Source organism: Emys orbicularis, chromosome 11, assembly GCF_028017835.1.
Source record: "Emys orbicularis isolate rEmyOrb1 chromosome 11, rEmyOrb1.hap1, whole genome shotgun sequence".
Classification (NCBI taxonomy): domain Eukaryota; kingdom Metazoa; phylum Chordata; order Testudines; family Emydidae; genus Emys; species Emys orbicularis.
In genome coordinates this window covers 20,884,415-20,909,771 of record NC_088693.1, presented here as the reverse complement: position 1 = coordinate 20,909,771, position 25,357 = coordinate 20,884,415, and the positions used below count along the sequence as shown (strand labels likewise).

Genomic DNA, 25,357 nt, shown 5'->3' with positions numbered 1-25,357 from the left:
CAATGTCAAAATATGTCTACATTAACTACAGTAAACTTGTGTCTGACGAAGTGGGTATTCACCAACGAAAAGCTTATGCTCCGATACATCTGTTAGTCTATAAGGTGCCATAGGACTCTTTGTTGCTTTTTACAGATCCAGACTAACACGGCTACCCCTCTGATACAATAAACTTAACAGCTTTATTAAACATTTACCATATAAACCATAGAAATCACCATAAAATTATCTTTACATGTAATGTGACTTTCCAATGAAATGGTAGATGATCAGATATTTTTGGATAAGAGAATCTGCAAAAATATGGTGAAATCACTAGGTGTGATCATTGGAGCATTCATTTATTGTTGTGCTTTTTTTCTACTAGAATTCTGGAGCCAAGGTGCATTCCTTTACAACAGTACAAATTAATGAAATGTTTTGGTGGTGTCTAGCAAAAAATACTTATTGGGCTTAAAAATCAAAACTCTTTACTATGATCAGAAATGTATGTTTATATTAAAAGTACTGATTTTGAGTTTAATGCATATTTATTTTTACCATAAAAATAGTTGTCTTTATTTTGAATAGGGAGGCCTACATGCAGCTGTGCGCTGGGTTTTACAGGACCAAACTGCAATCAAACAGTGTGTGATCATTTTTGTCAAAATGGAGGAACCTGCAGTGTCACTGCTGGAAATCAGCCCTATTGTCACTGCCTGACTGAGTATACTGGAGACAGATGTCAATATTGTAAGTAATACTCCATGTGCCAGGGAACTCTGCAGCACATTGAAAGTTTTATAAAATTGAAATTTAAAGTGAGTAGTTGGCTGAGTGGGTTTTCCTGTTCCCCCAACCCCCAGTAAACCTCAATCCAAAGTTTGTTTGATCACAAGTAAAATGAATTTGGTAGACTCAACCCACCCCACTGAACACTTAACTAGAGAAACTAACTGCAAACCCAGCAGGAACATTGGCATAGAAAGGGGCATTATAAGTCTCAATTGAGGTCTGTGGCTTTGTACATTGGCATAGGTCTAAAATTCACACATTTTTATAGTAAGTACAATAAACAGCATAAATTAATGGTTTTGATATTTCCCTCTTGTTGGTATTGTGTAAAACCAATAATTGCGGTTATAGATCTAATGCAAAAATTATTAATATATAAAAACCCTAGATCAGGAGTCGGCAACCTTTCAGAAGTGGTGTGCCGAGTCTTCATTTATTCACTCTAATTTAAGGTTTCGCGTGCCGGTAATACATTTTAACATTTTTAGAAGGTCTCTTTCTATTAGTCTGTAATATATAACTAAACTATTGTTGTATGTAAAGTAAATAAGGTTTTTAAAATGTTTAAGAAGCTTCATTTAAAATTAAATTAAAATGCAGAGCCCCCCGGACCGGTGGCCAGGATCCGGGCAGTGTGAGTGCCACTGAAAATCAGCTTGTGTGCCGCCTTTGGCATGGGTGCCATAGGTTGCCTACCCCTGCCCTAGATGTAGGCATATAACTTGTAATTATAATTACAATATTTATTATTTTCCCAATATGTATTTATTATGGCATGGAGTATTTTCTCAATATGCATTTCTTATACATTTATGAATGGCATTGCACAGTAGAACAACTTGCTTTGCCATGTCAATAATACTACCATCCTCCCTGACACTTAGCCTGCTAGGATGTTATCTTTGACTCCTTTTCCTTAGTCCCCCATATCCAGGTTCGGTCCGAATCCCTGGTACTTCTTCCTTCACAACATCTCACCATTTTTTTATGTCCACATGGCCAACCTTTTGTCCAATTATTGATAATCTTCTGTCTTGATTACTGTCATCTATTCCTGTCTACACTCCCTGATATCCACATTGGTCTATCCTACCCACTTAAACCATGATTGCCAAAGTTATCTTTGTTATCACATGTTGATATATCACTATCACTCCTCCCACCTTCAATTTGTAAAGATCTCTAGACTTGAATTATGTCAGAAAATTTGCAAAGAGAAGTGAGTATTTTAGAAATCCTCAAGGTATAGTTTTTAAACTAGCATGCGTGGAATTATTTCTTTTCTCAAAGGAAATACTTTTTATTTACCATCATTACCTGCCATCCATAAAAAGGAGCTCCTGTAACATTTATTGGGGCTTCACAGGAAGTTAGATGTGGTTATAGAAGATGGTTTCCTTCCTTTTTGAAAATGTATTGGGTTTCTATGTCTTAATGTATTAGAACAGTAAAAATTCTGCTGAAATGTTGTAGTATTATGTAAAGGCTGGGATGAAAGATTGGCCTACATCTGCCCTTTTATTTTTTTTGAGACGTGAATAGATTTAAAGATTTTCTGTGTGAGAATCTTACATAAATGTACTGAATGAAGTAGCTCTTCCCACTAGGGGAAAATTGATTATGCATTTTTAAATTTCCACAGAATATCTAGGTAAAGCCACCAAACATTTATGTCACCTATAGACCCTACTAGGAGAAATCATTTTTGTTAGTGGAAATATGATGATAGCCATGCAGCTGTTTATAGCTTATCTGTGTGTTGTTCTTTTGAAATGTGTGCCCTGATAGATTCTCATTCCAATGCTTTATCAATAATAGCATTTTCAAAAAATTGCTAATAACTCTTGCTGTAAGCATTAGAACAACTTATTTCACGGCCAGCTGCAGAATTCTGGAATCGGAGATGGCACAACCTCTTAAAATTAATATAGTTTCCCCTAAATAAATAAGATTTTTGATACAGTACTGTATATAAGAGATGTAGACCTGTTTATGATGCTATGTATAGATTGTAATGACATATTTGTGGAGACAGTCGTTTGCCCTTTTTTGCCTATCCTATGAAGTAGCTAAAAATGCTGGATTTAAACAAAATCAAGGGGAAATTAGGTATTGTAAAAGTCTGGTTCACAACTCTTTACCAGATACTAAAACTGTTTTGTTTAATAGTGAATAGTCTGTCAAACAAGGAAAAGGTTAGTAGGTATCTTAAATGGGATTTGTATTGCAATAAATGGAATGTATTTCCAGTTGGGAGACTATGAAATAAATGCAAGCCTTTGAATGGAAAAACAGAAGTAATTGTGATTCTGTCCCACTTGTTATTAAACAAACTGCATGGATTCACAAATAACTATCTGCAAATACAATTGGGTATTTGAAAACAATATAGTACATAAATCATGCACAGACAGACACACAGATTAAGAAAAAATATTTACTTGAGTCTTACCACAAACTAAACAAATTGTTTCTAGTTGAATACTTCTGCAAACATCATTTTTTAAAGATAATTAATTTAAATGTAAATGTAGGGGTGCTTTTTAAAAAGCATGTTTATTATCAGATTTGGATTGTCTGCTGACAATGTTTGGAATAACAGCATAATTCAAAGAGGTTTAAATGCATTAAGTCTTTTGTTTGTATAAGACTTCTTCCTTTCTTTTAAGGATCTTCCAATATTTTTAGAGTGCTTTATAATGGCCAACAGTTGTTTGATACAGATTGCACTGGTATTTGGTTTATAGTTAATAATTTAAACATATATGCAAGGTTTGTTTTTTACTTGTGTGTGATATTTGCTTGTATGGATGCTGAAACAGATTATTACAACTTCATTATAATAAAGATCAATTGCCTGTAAAGCACATTAGTTTTTGCCTTGTAATGATAAGGTGAATGGTACAAATTAACATAAAAAGAAATATGCCCGTATGGACCCCAGGCCTCCAAGCAGCAAATATTGCAAAGGTGTTTTATGACAGGAATATAAAGTTTACCTGCCCAATTTCTTTCATGCTTTTAATATTACATTCCCTTATTTGTTCTCATACTTCTTTTCTTCTGGAAGTCTAACCAAATGTACTGCCATAGGTTCTTGTTAGGGCTGATATCCTGAACCTGTGTTCTCATATGAGATTGCCTGGTAAAATGCATTTAAGTACATGAATATAGAAGTTATGGCATTTTATAAAATATACATAGAACTCACCAGGTTACATAGCATGACATTATCCTGATGCTTACATTCCATAGGACCTAAGGTTTGTACAATCACTATAGGTCTGCATATTTGTGTTCATCTCCTTGAAAAAAATTCCTTATTTAAAATTCCTTCAGTGGCACATGTGGAATAATTAAGCTGTTCAAGTTCATCTCTTGAAACAAAGGTCTGACCCATTTAAAATATGTAAAAATGAACATAGCACTCTTGCAATAATTTCATTTTCCTGAAACTGAGAAGCCTTTCCTTCAGAAAGGTTGGGTCAATTAACAGAGTTTATTATAATTCAGTCTGTAAAAAGCACCTAATTTTTGTGTTAGATAATATAATCCTCTGATATTTGTGTTTTTGTTTGCTTCAGCCTCACGGCATAGGGAGAGCTGGTATCTTGTGGATTTCATCTCCAAGTGCAGGAAATGTCTCTTTACTTTAGCTTTCAAAAGAAGACAGAATTTTTAACAATCACAATACTTAACTAAATGAACCACTAATCTATATCTTAGGATGGGACTTGGTTTTGTGTTTTGAAAGCCTCTCAGATACCACAGTGGCGAGACCATAGTCTGATTAGCTAGATGGAGATGCAGACTGGCTAACTATAATCCAGCATTTCCCTCCGCACTGTGCCTTTTGCAAAGCTACATATGAATTTGATTATTTTTACAGAGGATTTTAAAATTATTACAGGTCTCTTTTTAGACCAACCTATTCTTCATGTTGTATTGCCAGATTATCATTATATTTGCTTACTCTGGTTTTGGGACTCTATTGTAACTGGAATCCAACAAATTGGGTGATACTTTTCTCTAATACAGGTGGACTAGAATTTTGGCCTCAGTAAGGATGATTTGCCACTATACTCTAATACTGCAAAACAGCCCTAAACTGTCCTAAGTGTCCAGCTGTGGATTCCCAGGCTCACCACAGCCCCTACATTCCCTTTTGAACTCTGGTGTGGGTACGAGATATGTTGAGGAGAAAAGGTGTTACTGGAGCATGCTGTGCTTCAGTGATCTCTGGCTGTCACAAAGGTCCCTACAGGCTGTAATTTATGATGGAGGCCAAGCCATCTCACTATAGCCCAAGGACATGGGGAATAACAAATGTGACATGGGTCCTGCACTGAGCAGCAATACTTGACCTGTGGAACAGAACCTCTATCTCTCTAGGCTTGGTTACTTCCTCACATTGCACAATCGTATAGATAATACTGCACAGAAGATGCTGGAACAGGGGCCAGTCATACTCTGGTAGCTTTCACTATTATACATAAACATTGGAGCTTTAATGTATTTTTGCTTCAAGGTCCTCACTAAAATATTTCTATAAATAGGGAGTCTTTTTCTTAGATGCTAATACCTCTCAGGATATACTCTATTGGAAACAATTAAGGCGTTTCAGAAGAAGACTGGCATGTGCATCAAATAGGAAAAATCTACAATCTAAACTGACTGAATTTCCAGATAAAAAATTCGGAATATATAGGATATGCTACATTGCTATCTCAAGAATAATTGCAGGAACTTATAAATTCTATATATTTTAACTCCCAAATCAGGCTGAATTTGCCTGGTTTAGGCTTTTACAGTTATAATGGTAATCAGGCAGGAAAAAAAGAAACATTTTGTTAGTTGACTGCCTTAAACAGAAATCTAGGGCAATCCAGATTGTTGCAGTTCAAGACTCAGAGCTCTTGCTCCAGGTAGTTTGAAAGCTTGTCGCTTTCACCAACAGAAGTTCATCCAATAAAAGATATTATGTCACCCACCTTGTTTCTCCTGGGACTACAACACAGCAAACAGAGATGAAATTTTAAAATACCTTATATACAGGGATTCCGCCCATTCTATTGCAGCGATTGGATTTTTAGATTCTATCCACCTTTCTCAAATAGCAGGAACAATATGATTTTTTAAAGTTATTTAGCTCCTGGAGAAAAGGCTGCTATTAAAAATATTAATTCAGGAAAGCCCCTGGGCTCTGATAGCTTTTCTGTCAACTTTTGTTAAACATACAGTTTTTTGATTCACTATCCATTATGTATTCAACTATTGATGCAAATGTGGCCCATGCAATCAAAAATGGATTCTTTTGGCCAGCGGTGTCTGTTGGGTTGCACGTGAGCCCTGATTGTCCTGTCTCCACATCCCACCTGTCAAGGACATAAAAAGCAGAGTGAGGGCAAGCATCGTTCATTGCCTTCTCACCACCTATGGCTGCAGGACGGATCTGTGAGAAGTGTCTCTATCTCTTATGCACTTGTGAACTTAAAACATTATTCCCTTAGATTAGTTTAGTGTTTAGAAAAAAATGTCCTATTTTAACTTTAAGTTTCCATATTCTCTTTTGTTACCTGGTACCAAGTTTCTTTAGTCCTCTTGGCTAAACAGAGATCTCTGGAGTTTAAGTATTGCCCCTCCTGTGAAGTGGCTATATGTCTCAATGATGATCGCTCAAGGTGTTTAGTTTGCCTTGTTGAGGAGCACATCACAGACAACTTTACAACTTTTCAGTTTGTCATTCATTTTCTAAAACAAACACAAATAATGAGAGAGGCTTGCCTGAAATGTTTTTCTCTGCACAAATCCATGAGGTCAGCTTCTGATCCAGGCAAAGAAGATCCACCTAGATCTGAACAATCCTCTTCCAGAAGTAATCTGGTGATCACTGGCTCTGTGGTCAGTTCCAGGCCTTCTACCACTTCAAAGCACCCCTCTAGGTTCCTGCTTCCAAATTCTCCTCATTGGCTAATAGAGGTAGGACTTTGTACTGCTTTTCTAAAGAGCACACACATAGATTGTCATCTCAGGTACCTAGGAAGAAAAAGAGGCAAACAGCAACTCGTTCTATCTCAATTAAGGGTAGCACAGGGACTGTGACAGGTCACTCTGGCACCCAAAAGGACCCAGGCTCCACTCTTTGGTACTTGCTAAAGACCAGCTTCATGTGGTCACTGGCATGAACCCTGAATTACTGCCTTCAGGCCTCTCAGCACTGACATCTGGGCTTTTAGTACAGGTGCCAGTTCTTTCAGTACCAAGTTGTGATGGAATACACCCCTGTATTCACACCCTACACACTATTGTAATAATTTTTGTACAAAAATATGCCTTGTTAGGTATCATTTTGAAGCTAATAACTCACTGATCAATAATCTCATGGTGAAATATATGTAGCAACATTATATGTAAAGTTGTGAACATAAGCTTAAATCATGACTGAAGTATGTTTACCAGACAAGTCTGGGGAGCAAGTAAACCTGTTTCTCAAAGACAAAGACAAGTTGACACTTCTAGCCAGGTGACATCAAAAATGATGGACCATCCCCTATCTGTGGCAAGGAAGTGGGCAGGAACAAACAGATTTTCATTTTAGCAAACAACAGCATAAAACCTCTCCCCCAACAAACTCTATGTCTCCTTGCTCTCAGCTGGAAAGAATTTTGTCTCGGAGTCACTCTCAGGAAAATTTATTTAAAAGGGTGACTGAACTACAAAAGTAAGGAGCAAAAACACCGCAAGTTATCTCTCTCTACCCATCTCTCTCTTTTCACCTAAGAAGACAAAGGAAACAGCCATTGGACTTTACGGGCAGATCCTGGCCTGAGAATTAGGTCAGCAGTGTTACTGAAACATGTGGTAATGGACTTCATTTTAAACCAAGTCTAGTTTGTTAAGTTTAGAAAGCATTTTATCTTTATTTTTCTTGAAACTATTTCTGACTTTAATGCCTCATTATTTGTACTCACTTAAAATCTGTCTCTTTGTAGTTAAATAAACTTGTTTTATTCTTTAATTCACAACTAATTCAGTGTTGTGAAATGTTTGGAAAACTCCATTTAAGGTCGCAGACTGTTGTATGTTGATCCCCTTAGAGGGGCAGTGGATACCTGGACTGTCCAGGACAGTGCAAAACGTACATATTTGGGGGGAAATTGGGGACAGTGAGTGTGTTGGGGTAGCCCTGCAAGTAGTAGCCAAGGCTGCTGAAAGCCAGAGACACTCAGGATGTGACCTGCATGCTGTTTGTGAGGAGCCTAGGTTGGGCGCTATAGCAGCAGAGTATTGTGAGGCACCCCAAGTTACAGGGCAAGTGGTGACACAGCCCCTCACTGGTCTGGATTGCACCCCCAAATGTCATACAAGTACGTCATTACCTCTGTCTACTCTGGTGCCAACAGTTAATTACAAGTTGACCCATGAATGAACTCAGTTACTATTCACCTAGAGGTGCCCTGTTTATCCTCTCATGTACAGAAAAGTTTTATTTCAGAACCAAGTTCAGACTTTCTTCTCAGAAGCTTCTGGTTCCTAGATCGTCCAAACTCTGTCTCAATGCCATTTTCCCTGACATATGAGTCCCTGATGGATTAGTTTCTATTGTCTTGGGAAGCATCAACCCACCTCCTCGCCTAACTACTGAAATCTGACCAAACATTCCATGATGGCTCCTGGCAACAAAGTGGGCCTTTACAGAGGCCTCATATATTAAACTGTCTCCTATTCAGCCACAGGTTTTACTTCCAACAACCATATACATAAAATAACATCAGTTCAACACATTATTTAACATTCTCCACATACCCCCTGCAGAGCTTCTATACTCATCCCGCACCTTAATCATTTGTGGTTAATATGGCCCAAGAACTGACAAGTGAGCAGCAATATTCCAAAGCAAGACCTAAGGAAAAAGAGCCAAAGCATCTGGATCTCTTTGGGATTTACTCATCCTTCAACTCAGAACTGCCAGCGACCAAGCACTTTGTTCCAAGTATGACTTTCTTAATTGGCAAAAGGTATTGAACTTTGTTGACAATTTACCACAGGAGTCTAGAGATGAACTGAGATCTCTGATCTCCGAGACTCAGTTAGTGCAGACCTTTCTTCGGGCTGCAACTGATGTCTCAGACACTACAGCAAGATCAATGGCAGTGGCTATGACTATGAGATAAGCATCATGGTTGCACTCCTTTGGGATCTCTGAGGAAGCACAGACTATAATGGAGAATCTCTCTTTCAAGGGTTCTGATCTATTTAGCAGCAAAATTGATGATACTTCACACACATCAAAGGGCTACAGGGCCATGCTTAGGTCCTTTGGGGTGTACATTCTGCAACCTGGAAGGAGACAGGGAAAACATCAGAGCTACCCAGGCAGCTGTCTTCTTCCTCTTACTATACAGCACACCAAAGACCACCAGAGCCACTGAGAAAGAAACAAAAATTCCACAAGTGAAGGCTCTCAGCATCTTCCTCAGCAGCAATGAGATCTACATCACCTCAAGACAGCCAGTTTGACGGTTGTGTTGGAGCCCAGTAGGTACCCTCTTGCAGGATCTATACCCTCTCCCGGGCCTGCCTCCCCTCCACACCCACCTTTCCAGTCCCTTTGCAGGGACTCCTCTCATGACAGACTTGCAACAGGAGGTGGGGTCACTTCTCATCTCTCACAGTGGTAGATGTTCCTCTTCAGTACAGGAAGAGAGGTTTTTATTTCTGTTACTTCTTAATTCCCAAGGAAAAAAGGAGGATAGTGATCAATTACAGTCTTGAGGAAACTCATTACATTCATTCATTGATTCAAGTTCTGAATGGTAGCCCTCATCTCAACAATCTCATCCATAAAACCACAAGATTGGTTTGCTGTTCTCAAACTCCAAGTCATGTATTTCCACATATTGGACCATCTAGAACACAAAAAATACCTAAGATTTCAAGTGAGGACCTCACAGTTTAAGTACAGAACCCTGCTGTTGAGTTTATTAAAAGTCGTCCAGACCTTATGTGCCCTTTGACCAGTTCTTTACTCACCCTACACTTCTTGTACTAATCCCATCTTCTCCAGTTTAACTGATAATTCCACATGTGGCACTATCAAATGCGTTAAAAGTCCAGATATCAGTATACCGGGATGGAAATTACTCAATCACTGCCCCATTACCACCAATTTGAGCTCATTAAGCTCTTTGAGTTTTGCTCTCACCTCGGATGTGCTAATTCCCATTTCTTATTCACTCATTCCCATTAGCCATTATGTCTTTGCCCCGTGTTCTACATTATCATCCTTACTAAAAACTGAGGCAACATATTCATTTAGTTGTTGGGCCATATCTAGATTATCTGTAATCCTCGTGGCCTGTGAGCTCCATTTCTTTTCTTGTTCTCTTTTTATTTATATGACTAAAAAACCTTTTACATTTGTTTTAGTTTCTCTTGCAAGATCTAACTCAGCTGGACTTTTGGCAATACTCACTGTATCCCTATACTTTTTGAGCTCCAAATTTAGCATTCTTTGTTGATTAATCCCTTTGTCCTTTCCTTGTAGGCTCACTATGTGTTGTTAATATTATTTGTGAGGTGGTTAAGCATCCTTTTGGGTCTGGAGCCCTTCCCTCCACGTTTTTTCCTCTTACTTGGGATGCAAATCCCAGATAGTTTTTGCACCTTTGACTTAAATAAATTCCAAGCCTCTTCCACATTGAACTACCTGAGCTCTTCAATCCAGTTGACTACACTAACTAGTTCCCTTAATTTCTCAGTCCACCCCCATTGAAATAAGAAACCTTATTACTAAGCTGTTTTTTATTATCCTTCAATATAATTCAAATTGAATCAACTCATAATCACTCAGTCCAAGGTTATTTTCTTCAACTAGCTCCTCTATAACATCCTCATTACTTAGCAAAAACAAATCTAAAATAGCATCAACTTTTGTTGGTTCAATGACTGTTGGTTCAATTAGTAGTGTTTATGCTCCAATCTATATCTGGGAAGTTAAAGTCTCCCATTCTATATTGCATTTTATTAATTCAATTTAAACTGTATGTCATAACCACCAATAAAATGCATTAAGTAATGTTGACTAGCCAAAGTTGGAAAGGTATTTTAAAGCATTAAAAATAGAGACTGTCCTTTTAAGAATTAACAGTAGGCCCCAGGGTCCATTTGAGTGACACACAAATAGAAATCAGTGTTAACATTAAAACAGCAAATACTCTGTAGCCAAGTGATAAAGGTCTACTTAACATTACTTGCTTCTGTTAAAAGAATATTGTGGCGGGGAGGAATTCTAGGTGGTTTAGTGTGTCAGTAATAGGGCATAGAGAGCTATTCACAACTAGGGTCCCAGTACTGCAAACATTTAAGCAGTCGAGTAATTATATATTTCAAAACAGTGGTATCACTCAAAATGCATAAAGTTAAGTATGTGTTCAAATATTTGCAGGATCAGGGACTACGTCTGTAGAAGTCGCTGTTAGAATTTAATTATAACGTATTTTTATTATATAAATTATATAAATTTTGATAATTAATAAAAACATTAAATTAAGATTAATGGCAATTTTAAAATATTCGGTTTCAGTAACATTAAATAGTGTTATTAACACAAATGCATATATTTTTTATCCTTACAGTGTCTCTTTAATTGAATTACTTTAGTTAACATTGCTTAGCTTTCCTTTCACTAGTTAAAGTAGGTGGGAAAATGCCATAGATGGGTAGGCTTTCAGAGGGAATAATCTGTTATCAGCCTAAATTTCTTTTTCCCTGCTCATGAGTATGTGACTGGAAGTTTATAGTAATGTTTTCATATTCTGAATCTTATTATATTTGTCAATGAGTCAGCAACTTTTATGTTTGCTCATTTCTATTTTGTTGCTATTCTTTTTTAAGGTAAAGAAAGCAAAGCAATGTATTATTATTTTTAAAATAATTTTCATTAATACCTTTTAATGTTTCACTTTTACATTCTTTGCAGATGTGTGCCACCATTATTGTGTGAATTCTGAATCTTGTACCATTGCTAATGATGGAAGTGTAGAATGTGTCTGTCCTGTACAATATGAGGGTCCAAAATGCGAAGTAGACAAGTGTGTAAGATGCCATGGTGGGCACTGCATAATAAACAAGGACAGTGATGACATAATATGCAAGTAAGTGTTTTTGTTAGATTTAAAGTGATATATTATATACATAGATCAATTAATAGTTAAATTGCAATAATCAGTAAATCATTATACTTGATAGTGTACAACAGAGTTGTACCACATGAATGGTGGGTTACAAGATGGTGTAAACATGGTATCATCATTAGCTCACAAGTAACCAGGCAGAGTCCTTTGTTTTGGGTGGAATTCGAGAATCCGGGCTTTGAATATGACAGGTAGTACGGAATGATAACCTGCGCAACTTCAAGGAGAACATAACCTCAATCAAAACTAAGAACTACATTTTACTCTCATATTCTCAGTAAGTAGAAAACATGATTGTGCCATGGAAGCAGAGGTTATATATTATTCTCATCATTTTTGAAAGTAAAGACAGACATAATTTCTTAGATTATCAGTAACCTGCACAGAAGTCCTTGTTTATGAGTATAATAAATAGAAAATATGTAATGGTGTGGGATGCCATAAAACTTTTTAATCTTTCAGGTTTGAGACAACCACGTTACTCATAAGAGGAAAAAAATGCTAGAAAATTGTGTGTGTTATCCCCAATAAATGGAAATAAAACACTGTAGTGCTCCATGCCATCACAAATTCTTTTACTACTTTGAAATATATTAATTGCTATGGAAACAATTATCACTGGCATTGCAGAGTTCAGTGATATTCACATGTGCAAGTGAAGGCAATTTCTATTTAATGGTTTGAATTTTATATCATACATTTTGAAATACAGGAGGTTGTAATATCATATCCTTATATATCATACATAAGAAAGATACGTAAGAAATAAAACACAATAGGTATCATACATAATTATTTAGCGAGTATAGAATTCTTTGTATTGTTTTTAAGCTATAAGCCCAAGAGCTAATTATCTTTACCCACCTAAGACATGGAAGAATTGGCCTGAAAAGCATAGGTTGGTGTGTTGCTACTAAGCCCAGCATTCTTTAACTAATTGTTTAATCACAGAATCATAGAAATGTAGGACTGGACTGTACCTCAATAGGTGGTCTAGTCCAATCCCCTGCACTGAGGCAGGACTAAGCATTATCTAGACTATCCCTGACTGGTGTTTGTCTAACCTATTCCTAAAAACCCTCCAATGGTGGAGATTCCACAGTCTACCTAGGTAATTTGGTACAGTGCTTAACTACCCTTACAGTTAGGAAGTTTTTTCCTAATGTCTAACTTATTTCTCCCTTGCTGCAATTTAAGTCCATTAGTTCTTGTCCTGCCCTCAGCGAATAAGGAGAATATTTTATCTCCTCCCCTTTATAACAACCTTTTATGTACTTCAGAGTGGTAGCCGTGTTATCTGTATCAGCAAAAACAATTATCACTCCATGCATCTGATGAAGTGGGTTTTAGCCCACGAAAGCTTATGCCCAAATACATTTGTTAGTCTCTAAGGTGCCACAAGGACTCCTCGTTTTTTATGTACTTGAAGACTGTCATCACATCCCCTCTGTCTTCTCTTCTCTAAATCAAGGAAACCCAGTTTTTTCAATCTTTCCTCATAGGTCATGGTTTCTAGAACTTTACTCATTTTTGTTCCTCTCCTCTGCACTTTCTACAATTTGTCCACATCTTTCCCAAGTTTTGGTGCCCAAAACACAATATTCCAATTGAAGCTTTATCAGTGCTGAGTAGAATGAAATAATTACTTCCTGTGTCTTGCTTACAACATTCTTGCTAATACATCCCAGAATGATGTTCACTTTTTTTACTACAGTATTACATACTTGACTAATTTTAGGTTGGGATTCACTATAGCTCCTAGATCCTTTTCCGCAGTACTCCTTCCTAAGCAGTCATTTCCCAGTTTGTATTTATGCAACGGGTTTTTCCTTCCTAAGTGTAGTAATTTGCATTTATCCTTATTGAATTTCATCCTCTATTTTTCAAATAATTTCTCGCATTTGTCGAGGTCATTTTGAATTCTAATCCTGACTTCCAAAATGCTTGTGACCCCTCCCAGTTTGGTATCATCTGCAGCATTTATAAAAGTATTCTCTCTGCAGCTATCCAAATAATTTATGAAGATATTGAATAGAATCGAACTCAGGACAGATCCCTGCAGAACTCCACTCGATATGTCCTTCCAGCTTGATTGTGAACAACTGATGATTATTCTCTGAGTACTGGTTTTCGACCAGTTGTGCACCCACTTTATAGTAGGCTTCTCTAGACTATATTTCCCTAATTTACTTATGAGAAGGTCATGTAAGACAGTATCAAAAGCCTTAGTAAAGTCAATATATATCACACATACTGCTTCCCCCATCCGTAAAGCTTGTTACCTGTCAAAGAAGGATATTAGGTTGGTTTGACATGATTTATTCTTGACAAATACATATTGACTATTACTTATCACTTTATTATCTTCTCGGTGCTTACAAATTGATTGTTTGATTATTTGCTCCATTATCTTTCCAGATACCAAAGTTAAGCTGATTGGTGAATAATTTCTTTGGTTTTCCTTGTTCCCCTTTTCATATATAGGTACTATATTTGCCCTTTTCCAGTCCTCTGGGATGTCTCCCATCCTCCACAAATTCTCAAAGATAATCGCTAATTACTCAGAGATCTCTTCAGCCAGTTCCTTAAGTATTCTAGATGTATTTCTTCAGTTCCCGCTGACTTGAAGATATCGAATTTGTTCTTTCCCTATTTTAGGTTTAGATCCTGCTCCATTTACACTGATGTTCACTATGTTATTCATCCAATTACTGCTAATCTTTTTGGTGAAAACTGAAATAAAATAGGCACTTACCACTTTGGCCATTGCTGTGCTTTCTGTTATTGTCTTTCCCTCCTCATTGAATAATGGGCCTATCCTTTCATTGGTCCTTGTCTTCTTCTAATTTATTTGCAAAATGTTTTCTTGCTACCTGTTATGTTTCTAGCTAGTTTAATCTCATTTTGTGCCTTGGCCTTTCTAGTTTTGTCCCTACATAATTGTGTTATATTTTTTATATTCATCCTACATAATTTGACCTAGTTTCCACTTTTGTATGACTCTTTTTTTGAATTTCAGAACTTTGACGTTTTCCTGGGTAAGCCAAGGTTGTCTCTTATCATACTTCCTATCTTTCCTACACATTAGGATAGTTTGCACTTGTGCCTTTAATAATGTCTCTTTAAAAAAACTGCCAACTCTCCTGAACTCCTTTTCCCCTTAGATTTGCCTCCCACAGAATCTTGCCTACCACTTCTCTGAGTTTGCAAAAGTCTGCCTTCTTGAAGTCAACTGTCTTTATTCTCCTATTTTTCTTAGAATTATGAACTGTGTCATCTTTCACCCCAACTGCCTTCCATCTTCAAATTCTCAATAAGTTCCTTCCTATTTCTCAGAATAAAAAATAGAACTGCCTCTCCCTTATTTGCTTTCTCCAACTGTAATAAAGAGTTGTCTCCGATGCATTCCAACAACGTTTAGGATGATTTGTGCCATTCTTTATTATTTTCCCAACAGATATCTGGGTAGTTGAAGTTCCCAATCACGACCAAGTCCTGGGCTTGGATGATTTCGTTAGTTATTAAAAAAGCCTCATACACCTCTTCTTCCTGGTTCAGTGGTCAATACTAGACCACTACCATGACATCACCCTTGGGTTTTTTTTACCCCTTTTATCCTTACCAAGAGACTTTCAGCAGGTCTGCCTCCCACCTCTATCTTGACCTAAGTGCAAGTGTATACGTCTTTGATATACAAGGAAACACCTCTTCCCTGTTTTCCCTGCCTGCATTTCCTGAACAAGTTGTACTTCAATACCAATCTTCCAGTCATATGAATTATCCCACCAAGTCTCTGTGATGCCAGTTATACCTTTTTGTCTCTCCTTTGTCCTTGCTATGATTGCCCATATTTCCTCCAGATTCCAACCCTTCCCCCAGGTCGCCATGTTCTGGACTTACCCATGTGTTTTTGTCTCCTGCCCCCATTGAATCTAGTTTAAAGCCCACCTCCTTGCTATCTGTCCTCTAATGATCTGTCAGTTCTCCCTATTAGCCTCCCAGGGCATTTACAAACCAAATTCACCCTTTTCTGCATTTTATTATTTATATACAAATAGTTGTAAACAGTCCATAAGTACTTTTAATAGATAATCATAGTGTGGGCTCAAAAGTCTTGGTTAGATTTTTGCAATTTTTCAGCTGTTTAATGAAATGTTTGATGATTTTGGCTCACCATGGTCTTTGTCGAAGATGATAGATCCATATAGGAAAAGGGCATTTAAGACATGTTGCTTTTATGCCTCAGGGAAGAGCATTCAGCTAAAGCCTTTAATTAAAAGCACCCAGAAGGACTGACAGATTCAGCTCTTGAACCTGCTTCTGCAAGAGGCTCTGAAAACACATCCAGGAAAACCCATAAAAAAACCTATACTAAGAGAACATTAAACTTGTATTCCAAATTTAGGAATTGCTAAAGATAAAATTATACATGTGTAACAGTCATGTTCTCATAACTAAGGTGTTAATGGAGTGTGCATATAATCTACATGTACCAGATTTGGGGCCCTATTATGACTGCTTTAAGCAGCACTACACCCACTTTAAAGCACCACAGAAGGATTTTTCCTGCTCAAGGGAATCTTGGGTGCCACAGAGCTAGTGCAGGTAGTGTACTCAAGGAAACATGGTGTGGCCACCTACATTCTACAATCCCTAGGTACTGGAATAGTTTTTTAGGGTCACAGGAAGCCATCATAATGCTGGAGAACCAGGCCAGTGCATCTTTGAACCCATCATTTTTCCTTACCTGTGCCATGTGAACAAAATCTGGACCCAAGGACTATTGTATATACTATATGTTATAGCTTCCCTTTAAAAAGCAAATTATAATAGCCAGTTTTATTTTTTTTAATGTGTTTTGCTTTTTTAATTACAAGCATATATACACCTGCCAATTTTGTTTTGTTTGCATCTTATAAAATATTTAGTTTTGTATCTATGTAAAATAGATATAATAAATAGACCTACAGTTGACATTACAAAAATGTGTAACATGCTTCACAGAGAACAGCAGTCAGGTTTTCCATAAATATGAGTGCATTGGAAGATAATCCCTAGCCAGTTTTCCACAACTAAAGGGTTAAAGAAAGAAATAGCTTTTCACATTCATGAGCAAAGCTGTATGAAAATCATCAGCATCATGAAACCCTTTTTTGCAGTTTGAAGGTTGCTCAGTAATTGGCCTTTCTTTAGAAGCCCTGTTGTTAGTGCATATTACCGCTGGAACCAAGCTGCCACCTACACAGTGCTAAACTGGCATTGCTAATAGATGTGTCTCCTCTCAGTTCCTCACTGCTACAATAACTTCAGACTGGAAGGAAGTAGTGCTGTTCGAACTGCTAGTTATTTAATGAAAGACAGAGCTTTAATACATATTAAAATGAAGAAGAAAAAGCAAACGTGGGACCCAAAAGAAGAAGATGGGAATGAGCTAAAGAGAACAGTCAAAGAAGGAAGAATGAAACAAGTATTGAAAGAATAAGGGATGCAAAAATATAATGATATCATGAAAGGCAAAAAGAAGCCAAAAGAAATTATGTTTGTGAAGATAAAAAGAAGATGCAAATGGAAAACAGTACATGTCACATAGAGGTGTGGAACCGGTGTTCATATCACACAGCATTGAATCCTACTTGTTTTTTAGCTGTTAAGAGGCTTCTGCTGGTGTGCAGATGGATAGATAGGTAATCATATTCAACTACAGTACAGTACTTTATGGATAAAAACAGATTGTCTTCAGTTCCATCCCATTTTGTGTTTTATAAGTATAACAGTGAGAAAGAATCAAATTTCTAGTAAGTAGGCGAACAAAAACTTTAATAAAATAGAATATTCACATAACTTGAGAACTATGTATATGTATTGCAGCTAATCTCTGCATTTATCTGCATTGAATGGTAATACCAGTACCACAGGAATAGCTTGATAGTCAGCAATTAGGTACGGAGAATGAGAGGTTGTGCAGTTTACAGCTGCTAACACAATGAATTGAAAAAACTGAACAGGAACCTAGCAGCTAGTTCTATGAACATATGGGTTCTAGGTCTGAACTCAGAAAATGTACAAGTTGTGTTTTGCTGCAGGCTTGTGACTTTCACCAGTTAGTTTTACAATGCACACAACAGTAGAAACCATTAAAAGGTCTACTTTTGTCAACCATTGCCACATATAGCTTCTATTCTAATAATAGGGGGAAAGTGTGGTAATCACAGACCACTGCTTGATAACAGTTGGCAAATGCCAACAGGAAGGATGTCTTTTTTGATTAAGGCATTGGAATGTGACTCAGGAGATGAGAGTTCACTTCACACCTCTGCCAGAAATTTCCTGTGGACCTTAGCCAAAGTTGCTTTTATCATCCTGTGCCTCAGTTCCTCCTACGTAAAATGGAAATATTGCTTTTCACTCACTATTTGTCTATTTAGATCAAGGACTCTCATGTACTAATGTATGTACCTAGCACAATAACCCCTTAAACTTGTGGTTAGTAGGTACTACTGTCCAACGAACAATCAGTAATAATAATATTAACTTTTTAAAAACAACCATGCTATGTCCACAGAATTGAGTTCAAACTCAGGCTGAGATTGACTAAAAATATGTTATTTACAGTTTTATATAAAAATGTAGGCAAAATGTTAGTGTTTTTTCTTAAGTCCTGGAAATGGAATATTTATTCAGACCTGAAGTATTGAGGATCAGTCCATTTATTAATAATTGCTTATTTACTTACATTTAATACCACTTAGAGGTTTTACAAGCAATGCCCAACTCCCAAAAGGCCTCAGAGGTGGGGGCAACTTTGGGCTAGTGTGGAAAGAAATTATTTGGCCTCTTTTAAGGGATACAACCCTCCTCTTCTTGGGGACATTCAGCCTCATTGTCATCTGGAGGAGGAGGGTGGTTAGGCTGATTGGTGGACCACAAAGCTATAGCAAAACCCATTGGCTCCCACACACTTAATGGGAGGGTTATAAGCCCTTCCTCCAGCTCTAGGAGCCATTCTGCACAAGAAGAAAAGCTCCCACTTCACTCCCCCCTTGGGATTAAAATAGGACTGGCTCTTCCTGGTCTTGCTGTGGGCATCATACTAATCACCTGTTGGGACTTGGAAGGAATTTTCCCTCTCTGCCAGACTGGCCTGGATAGTGTGGCTGTTTTCACCTTCTTTGCAGCAGCCTAAGGACCCAGTGGGTAGTTAGGCTGTACAATTCATTTTATCACAACTTGACATACAACACTCCTCTCCTTGGGAACATTCAGTCTCCTTGTTGTCTGGAGGAGGGAGGGTTAGGCTGATTGGTGGAACACAAGGAGCAAAGCCTATTGGCTCCCGCACACTTAATAGGAATGTTTATAAGCCCTTCCCCCAGCTCTAGGAATCATTCTGCACAAGAAGAAAAGCTCCCACTCCATGTCCCTCTTGGAATTTCTCTTCTAAAAAAGATGGGAAATGGGGTGGGGCTCCTAATGTCTACTACAGGAGACAACCCCATCTTTCCCTCCCTGTTAATCCTGGTGTGATGGAAGCATGATGGGGTCCCAGCAAGACTGCTGGCAGCCCTCCACCAGCTGGAGTGAATCATAGTAGGAAGAATGACCTGCATGGGAGGAGTTATTGTTGAATAGTTCCCAAATATATTACTTAAGCAAATTGCTCCCTAGTTAAGCCACATTCCTGGTGTCTTGTTTTGTCTTCATATGGTGTCCAGGACAATGGCTCAAGGACATAGGTTTGCAGCAATGCAAAGATACCCCATTAAGATCTGCAGAGATATTGGTGGGAGATTAATGGTTTATTATGATGAACTAAATAGGCTGAAAATATTAGAATTTGTATAAAATAAAGGTGACCTGTTCTACAAAAATATGTTTAAAAAAGTTACTGCCTCAAGATAGACAGTCTTAGTGAAATCTAATCAATCAGCAATTCTGTTACTTCTCATAAGATGAATGTTTTCATCTGTAGATAGTTCACATCTGCTTTCAACAATAATGATGTGGATAACAATGTTTTTCATTACAGCTGCACTAATGGAAAGATTGCCTCTAGCTGTCAATTATGTGATGGCTACTGTTATAATGGTGGTGCATGTCAGCTGGACCCAGAGACAAATATACCGGTCTGTCTGTAAGTATTTTTGTGTGTATCATTAAAACATCTGTGTGGCAGTAAATAATAAAGTTTCTGTTCATCTGCATTTCTTATCTGTTCAGGTATTTATGATGTACCACTCACAATGGTATTTTTACTTTTCTAGGTGTTATTTTTGTCTATCACTCTGTTCTACTGCAAGTTGTAGAATATTCTTTTTGTTCATCATTTGACATTGTTGATGATTTAGTGACTGTTGTTTACTGCTCTTCAACAGGAAGATTTTACAATAGAATACTTAGAATACTTAAGGCTGAGAACTATTCGCTGGCAATTCACATATATAGTACTGTGGGATTAACCATCTATGATCAATATTTTGGTGCCTAATAATTTCTCTCTCTTTTTAAGTGGTGTTTTTTCATATTTTAATAGTCTCCTCTTGACATAGTTTGACATGAAACCATGAAACAACATAGATTCTCAGGGATAACCAGTTTCACACACACTAACTCATGTGGTTTTGTAAAAACACATAGAAACTTCAGCATGTACCACATGTTACTAACAATTCTTAGGAAACAATCATGGATTATCTTTTTTTAAGCCCATCATGATCTAAAATTGCCAATACTAACTGTTAGAACATTTGGCTTTAGTGCTTTCTGTCAAAACTCTGATTCCTGAAGCAAGGGGTTAATACAGGGTCCACTGTTACCAAAATGATTTTGATTAGTGTTGATTACCCATACTTTTCAAGATATTATCAGATTGGACCTCCTGTGAAAAGGCTGAGCATATTTATTGTGTATGTGTGTTACCATCATTGTATGTAATGAGTTTAAAACTTGTTCAGAAAAAGGCAGAATATTTATTTAGCTGTATTTTACTGAAATTCTGCAGATGCTCTGTGGGGTTTAAAAGTCAGCGCTGTGACCAGAAAGTGAACCCTTGTGATTACTACTGTCAGAATGAGGGAATTTGCACTTTAACTGCGTTTAATGAACCGAGATGCAAGTAGGTTTAACCTTCCACTTAATGCTGCACATTGTGTGACATCATTTCAGGCCACAGTTCATTGGTTCAAATCATGAACATTCACATACATTTCACAGCATATACTTAATCTGGGGGCTCATTTATGTAATACACACTTACCCTTTTGATAGTCGTACTGATGACTGTATTTAAACACAGACTGTTGGAGTGTCTATTGCCATATTATTGGAAGAAGAAATAACAGATAAAAATTATAAAAATACTACTTCAGCTTTTTGTTCCTGGATGTGGGATCTGAAGTATTTTAATGAATAATGCATCCGCAGCATAAAGTTTTGGGGTAAAGCGAATTGTGCATAGATTCATTACCTGCTGCTATTTTAATGTGATTTTGCATTTCCAGTATTTACAGAGTAATTAAACAAGAAGGCTATTTGGCTTCCATTTTAACAGTTAGACTTGTATTGGTAAACCTCTTTGTTAACTTAATTTGTAAATCAGGTTTAAAAAAGCAATTAGCACAAACTACAAAAAATTACAAAAGCTCTCTTCTTAACTCTTTTTATCCTTTATTGATTCAATTTATAATTTACCTTCATTTTTATGTTACCTTTCTCTCACGCAATTTCAGACATACTTCTTGAAAAGAAACTGTTAATTCTCATCAGGAAAGGAAATTTCCTCTTCCTTCTGCATATTGAAAATATATCCTGTCCAACATCCTCATTGATTCTAAATACCAGAGTAAGCTGCACAGGGCTTCAGATAACTGTTCTGATGCAAGAGTCAGAATTCAAATGATGAGCCAATGACATAGACTTCAATTTGATAAAATACAGAAACTCCAACAGGTTTAATATATAGTCTAATATAAATGCATTGTATATAAACACGTTTTCAGTTATTAGTAAACACATAATATTGAGGTTCTGTTGGGATGAAGTGGGGGGGATTTTGGTGATTAGGTGATTTGGTGGGGGGACAATTAAAGTGATTAGGATGAGGATGAGGAATCATTCTTTCATTTTTGTTGGAATATATGCTTACAATTCCTTTTTTTGTCAATACTTCAAAGCAATGAAACTCTAGGTCTTGAACTACAGTAATTCTGTGGAAAAGCAGATTAGTGTTCTGATTGCCTTCATTTTATGTTGATTCAATCTTCATGTGTGTCCATTAACAGTCAGTAATTGATTAATAAAATTCAGGGAATATGGGTTTGAACTATGTATCAATTTATGGAGGACATGCTTGTCTTAATTCTGCATTTCTTATATTTTCACATAACACTGCATATCATTCTTGAGTAGTCAGAAAACTGCAGTTACATACTAAAAACAATCCACTACTGTCTGTTTTTGAAAATGTGCTGTCAGTGCCTTTTCTCCTTTCTGTCTAATAAACTGAAGCACGTCAATTGATATTTTTAGAAATTGTAAACAATTTTAAATCTGTATTTTGATATATGAAATAGAAAGTTTAATAGAGAATTGACAGTCAGTCATGAATTTTATCAACTGTCTCCCACAATTTAAAGAATCTGTTAATTATGTAAATTGTAAATATGCACTTTGTCTCTAATGTACTTGATTCTTGCTAGTTCTTTTTATGAAAGAATTTTTTTTAAGTTAGGGTTTTTTTAAGATTTTTTTTCTGAAGCTTTACCTTTATTTACCCAAATCAAAGGTGACATTCTGGCTTTATTAAAGTCAATGGCAAAACTCCCAGTGTCCTCAGTGAGATCCGGATTTCAGCCAAGGAGAATTGAATTTCTTAGAAACTCGTGGAGTAGCATAAATAGGGGTTTAATATGACACATATTTCATGACATCTCACTCCCCACTTGGGGCTGATCCTCAGGTGTGGTCCACCAATACTCACTGTTAAAATGGGAAGAAGAAACTAGGGTGGCATTAAACACCTTTGAACTCATCCAATCTTGGGGCCACTAGTGTAAGTTATAATAGATGCAAAGCTGATCTAAAACCCAGCTGTCTACAATTGCAAGGAGCCATTCCAGCAGCAGGGCATGAGTGGACCACAGGGGCATAGAGACCGTCTTCCCTTTTTCCAGCAATACAATACGTTGTCAGGTGGTGGTTGGTGTAGTAGTAGCTATGGGTTAAAGCCCTGCACCACCAGAGGGTCCCCTTAAGCAGAAAGAATGCTCCACTGCCCAGGTTTCAGAGTAGCAGCCGTGCTAGTCTGTATCCGCAAAAAGAACAGGAGTACTTGTGGCACCTTAGAGACTAACAAATTTATTTGAGCATAAGCTTTCGTGGGCTACAGCCCACTTCATCGGATGCATGCAGTGGAAAATACAGTAGGAAGATATATATACACAGAGAACATGAAACAATGGGTGTTACCATACACATGTAAACGAGAGTGATCAGTTAAGGTGAGCTATTATCAGCAGGAGAGAAAAAGAACTGTTTGTAGTGGTAATGAAAATGGCCCATTTCCAGCAATTGACAAGAAGATGTGAGGAACTGGGGGGGGGGGGGGGGGGGGGAGAGAATAAGCATGGGGAAATAGTTTTACTTTGTGTAATGGCCCATCCACTCTCAGTCCCACATCCCTAATTTAATGGTGTCCAATTTGCAAATTAATTCCAATTCAGAAGTCTCTCATTGGAGTCTGTTTTTGAAGTTTTTTTGTTGTAATATTGCGAATTTTAGGTCTGTAATCGAGTGGCCAGGGAGGTTGAAGTGTTCTCCAACTGGTTTTTGAATGTTATAATTCTTGACGTCTGATTTGTGTCCATTTATTCTTTTGCGTAGAGACTGTCCGGTTTGGCCAATGTACATGGCAGAGGGGCATTGCTGGCACTTGATGGCATATATCACATTGGTAGATGTGCAGGTGAACGAACTGCCCAATTACACTGGGTTTTACAGCCTCTTTGAATTGGTGTCCTGATGCAAATCAGTCTCAGCAGGGTCCCAAATCTAGGGTCTTGTGTTTCATTTTAGTTTTCTTTACTTTTGGCCTTTGCTGGGACCAGAAATAAAAATACCATAATTCTATAAATAAGATGGTTTCTACAATATTTTTTACTAACCATGAACCAAGAGAGCCTGATCTCTCAAGACTTTGAGGCCAATTAAGACTGAGAGACCAAACTAAACATCTAAAGTGTGAATGTCCATCTGTCACTACCACATATATAGTTACAAAAAATAATGTTTTATTAGCATACAAAAAGATTAAATATCTACAGTTCTTCAGCAATATTATACATTCCTTATAGCATAAGATAATTCATAACAGAATACAAACATATTTTTGCATCATGGAAAGAGGGTTTTTTCCCTTATTATTATAGTGTAGTCTGTTGGCATCCTATCACTAACCTTTATGAAAAGCTGTCAGCCTGCAATTCACTATATACTCATGGCAGGAATTCAGCTTGAACATCAAGAAAAATTCATACTAGAGGTATTAAAAATACATTTTTAAAAGGCTGTCTCCTCATTTCCACCCTAATTTACTATTAACAGGCTGTGCTTGCTACAGTTAGCAGGGACAATCCAGACTCTATGGTTACATTCCTTCCACCATGCACCAGATGGTCTATCTCCATATTTCACCTTTTATCTATATAACCCCACTTTAAAGCTATATTTGGGGCACTAGCAGCTTCATCCCACCTGAAACTTTATTTTTTCTGTCTTATGTTTCTTGCTACTATGGCGGGTTAGTGGGGTATCCCTACCCCATGCCTCCCAACATTTCCAGTGGCTAAATTGGGACACAGCACCACTCAGATTTGGCCTGTCTTCCTCTCCATAAATGGAGATGAAGGGCAGATAGACCAAATTTGATTGGCGTTGCAGCATAGCACACAGGGTCACAACGCCAATCAAATTTGGTCCATCTGCCCCTCCATCTCCATCTACGAAGGATCAGATGCGCCAAATCTGAGTGGTGGTTCAATGCCGTGTACCAACTCCCTCATGGTTTCAGGGGCCCTTACAACTGGGGAGCCCTGGGCAATTGGGGAGTCTTTGCTATCCCCTTTAAAAGGTTACTCTTTGCTGTTCTAGATATGGCAAAGCAGGTGAAGAACCTAGAGCTTAAATCTAAAAAAATCCATTTGTGAGGACACCCAATTGGTGTTTAGATGTTTTTCACAGCTGTTCCCAACCTATGACCACTCATTCATTCAGAAATATCAAAGAGCTCAGCTGGAACATTAGGATCTCCTCCCCAAAAGATGGAGAGGCTGCATCAAACTGGCTGGCAGGCACCAAACTACGCCAGCAGAAAGTGGCCCTCTCTGGAAAATTCC

General features: G+C 37.4%; 1 protein-coding gene across 1 annotated transcript in view; it reads left to right on the top strand.

Annotated features, from left to right (window-relative positions):
- Nucleotides 1-25,357, top strand: part of LRP1B (LDL receptor related protein 1B) — a 1,070,902-nt gene that overhangs the window by 1,023,059 nt on the left and 22,486 nt on the right. Inside the window, exons 84-86 of the mRNA XM_065413676.1 lie at nt 571-732; nt 11,756-11,930; nt 19,996-20,100. Of these exons, the coding sequence (XP_065269748.1) occupies nt 571-732; nt 11,756-11,930; nt 19,996-20,100 (442 nt within the window). The remainder of the gene's footprint in view (nt 1-570; nt 733-11,755; nt 11,931-19,995; nt 20,101-25,357) is intronic.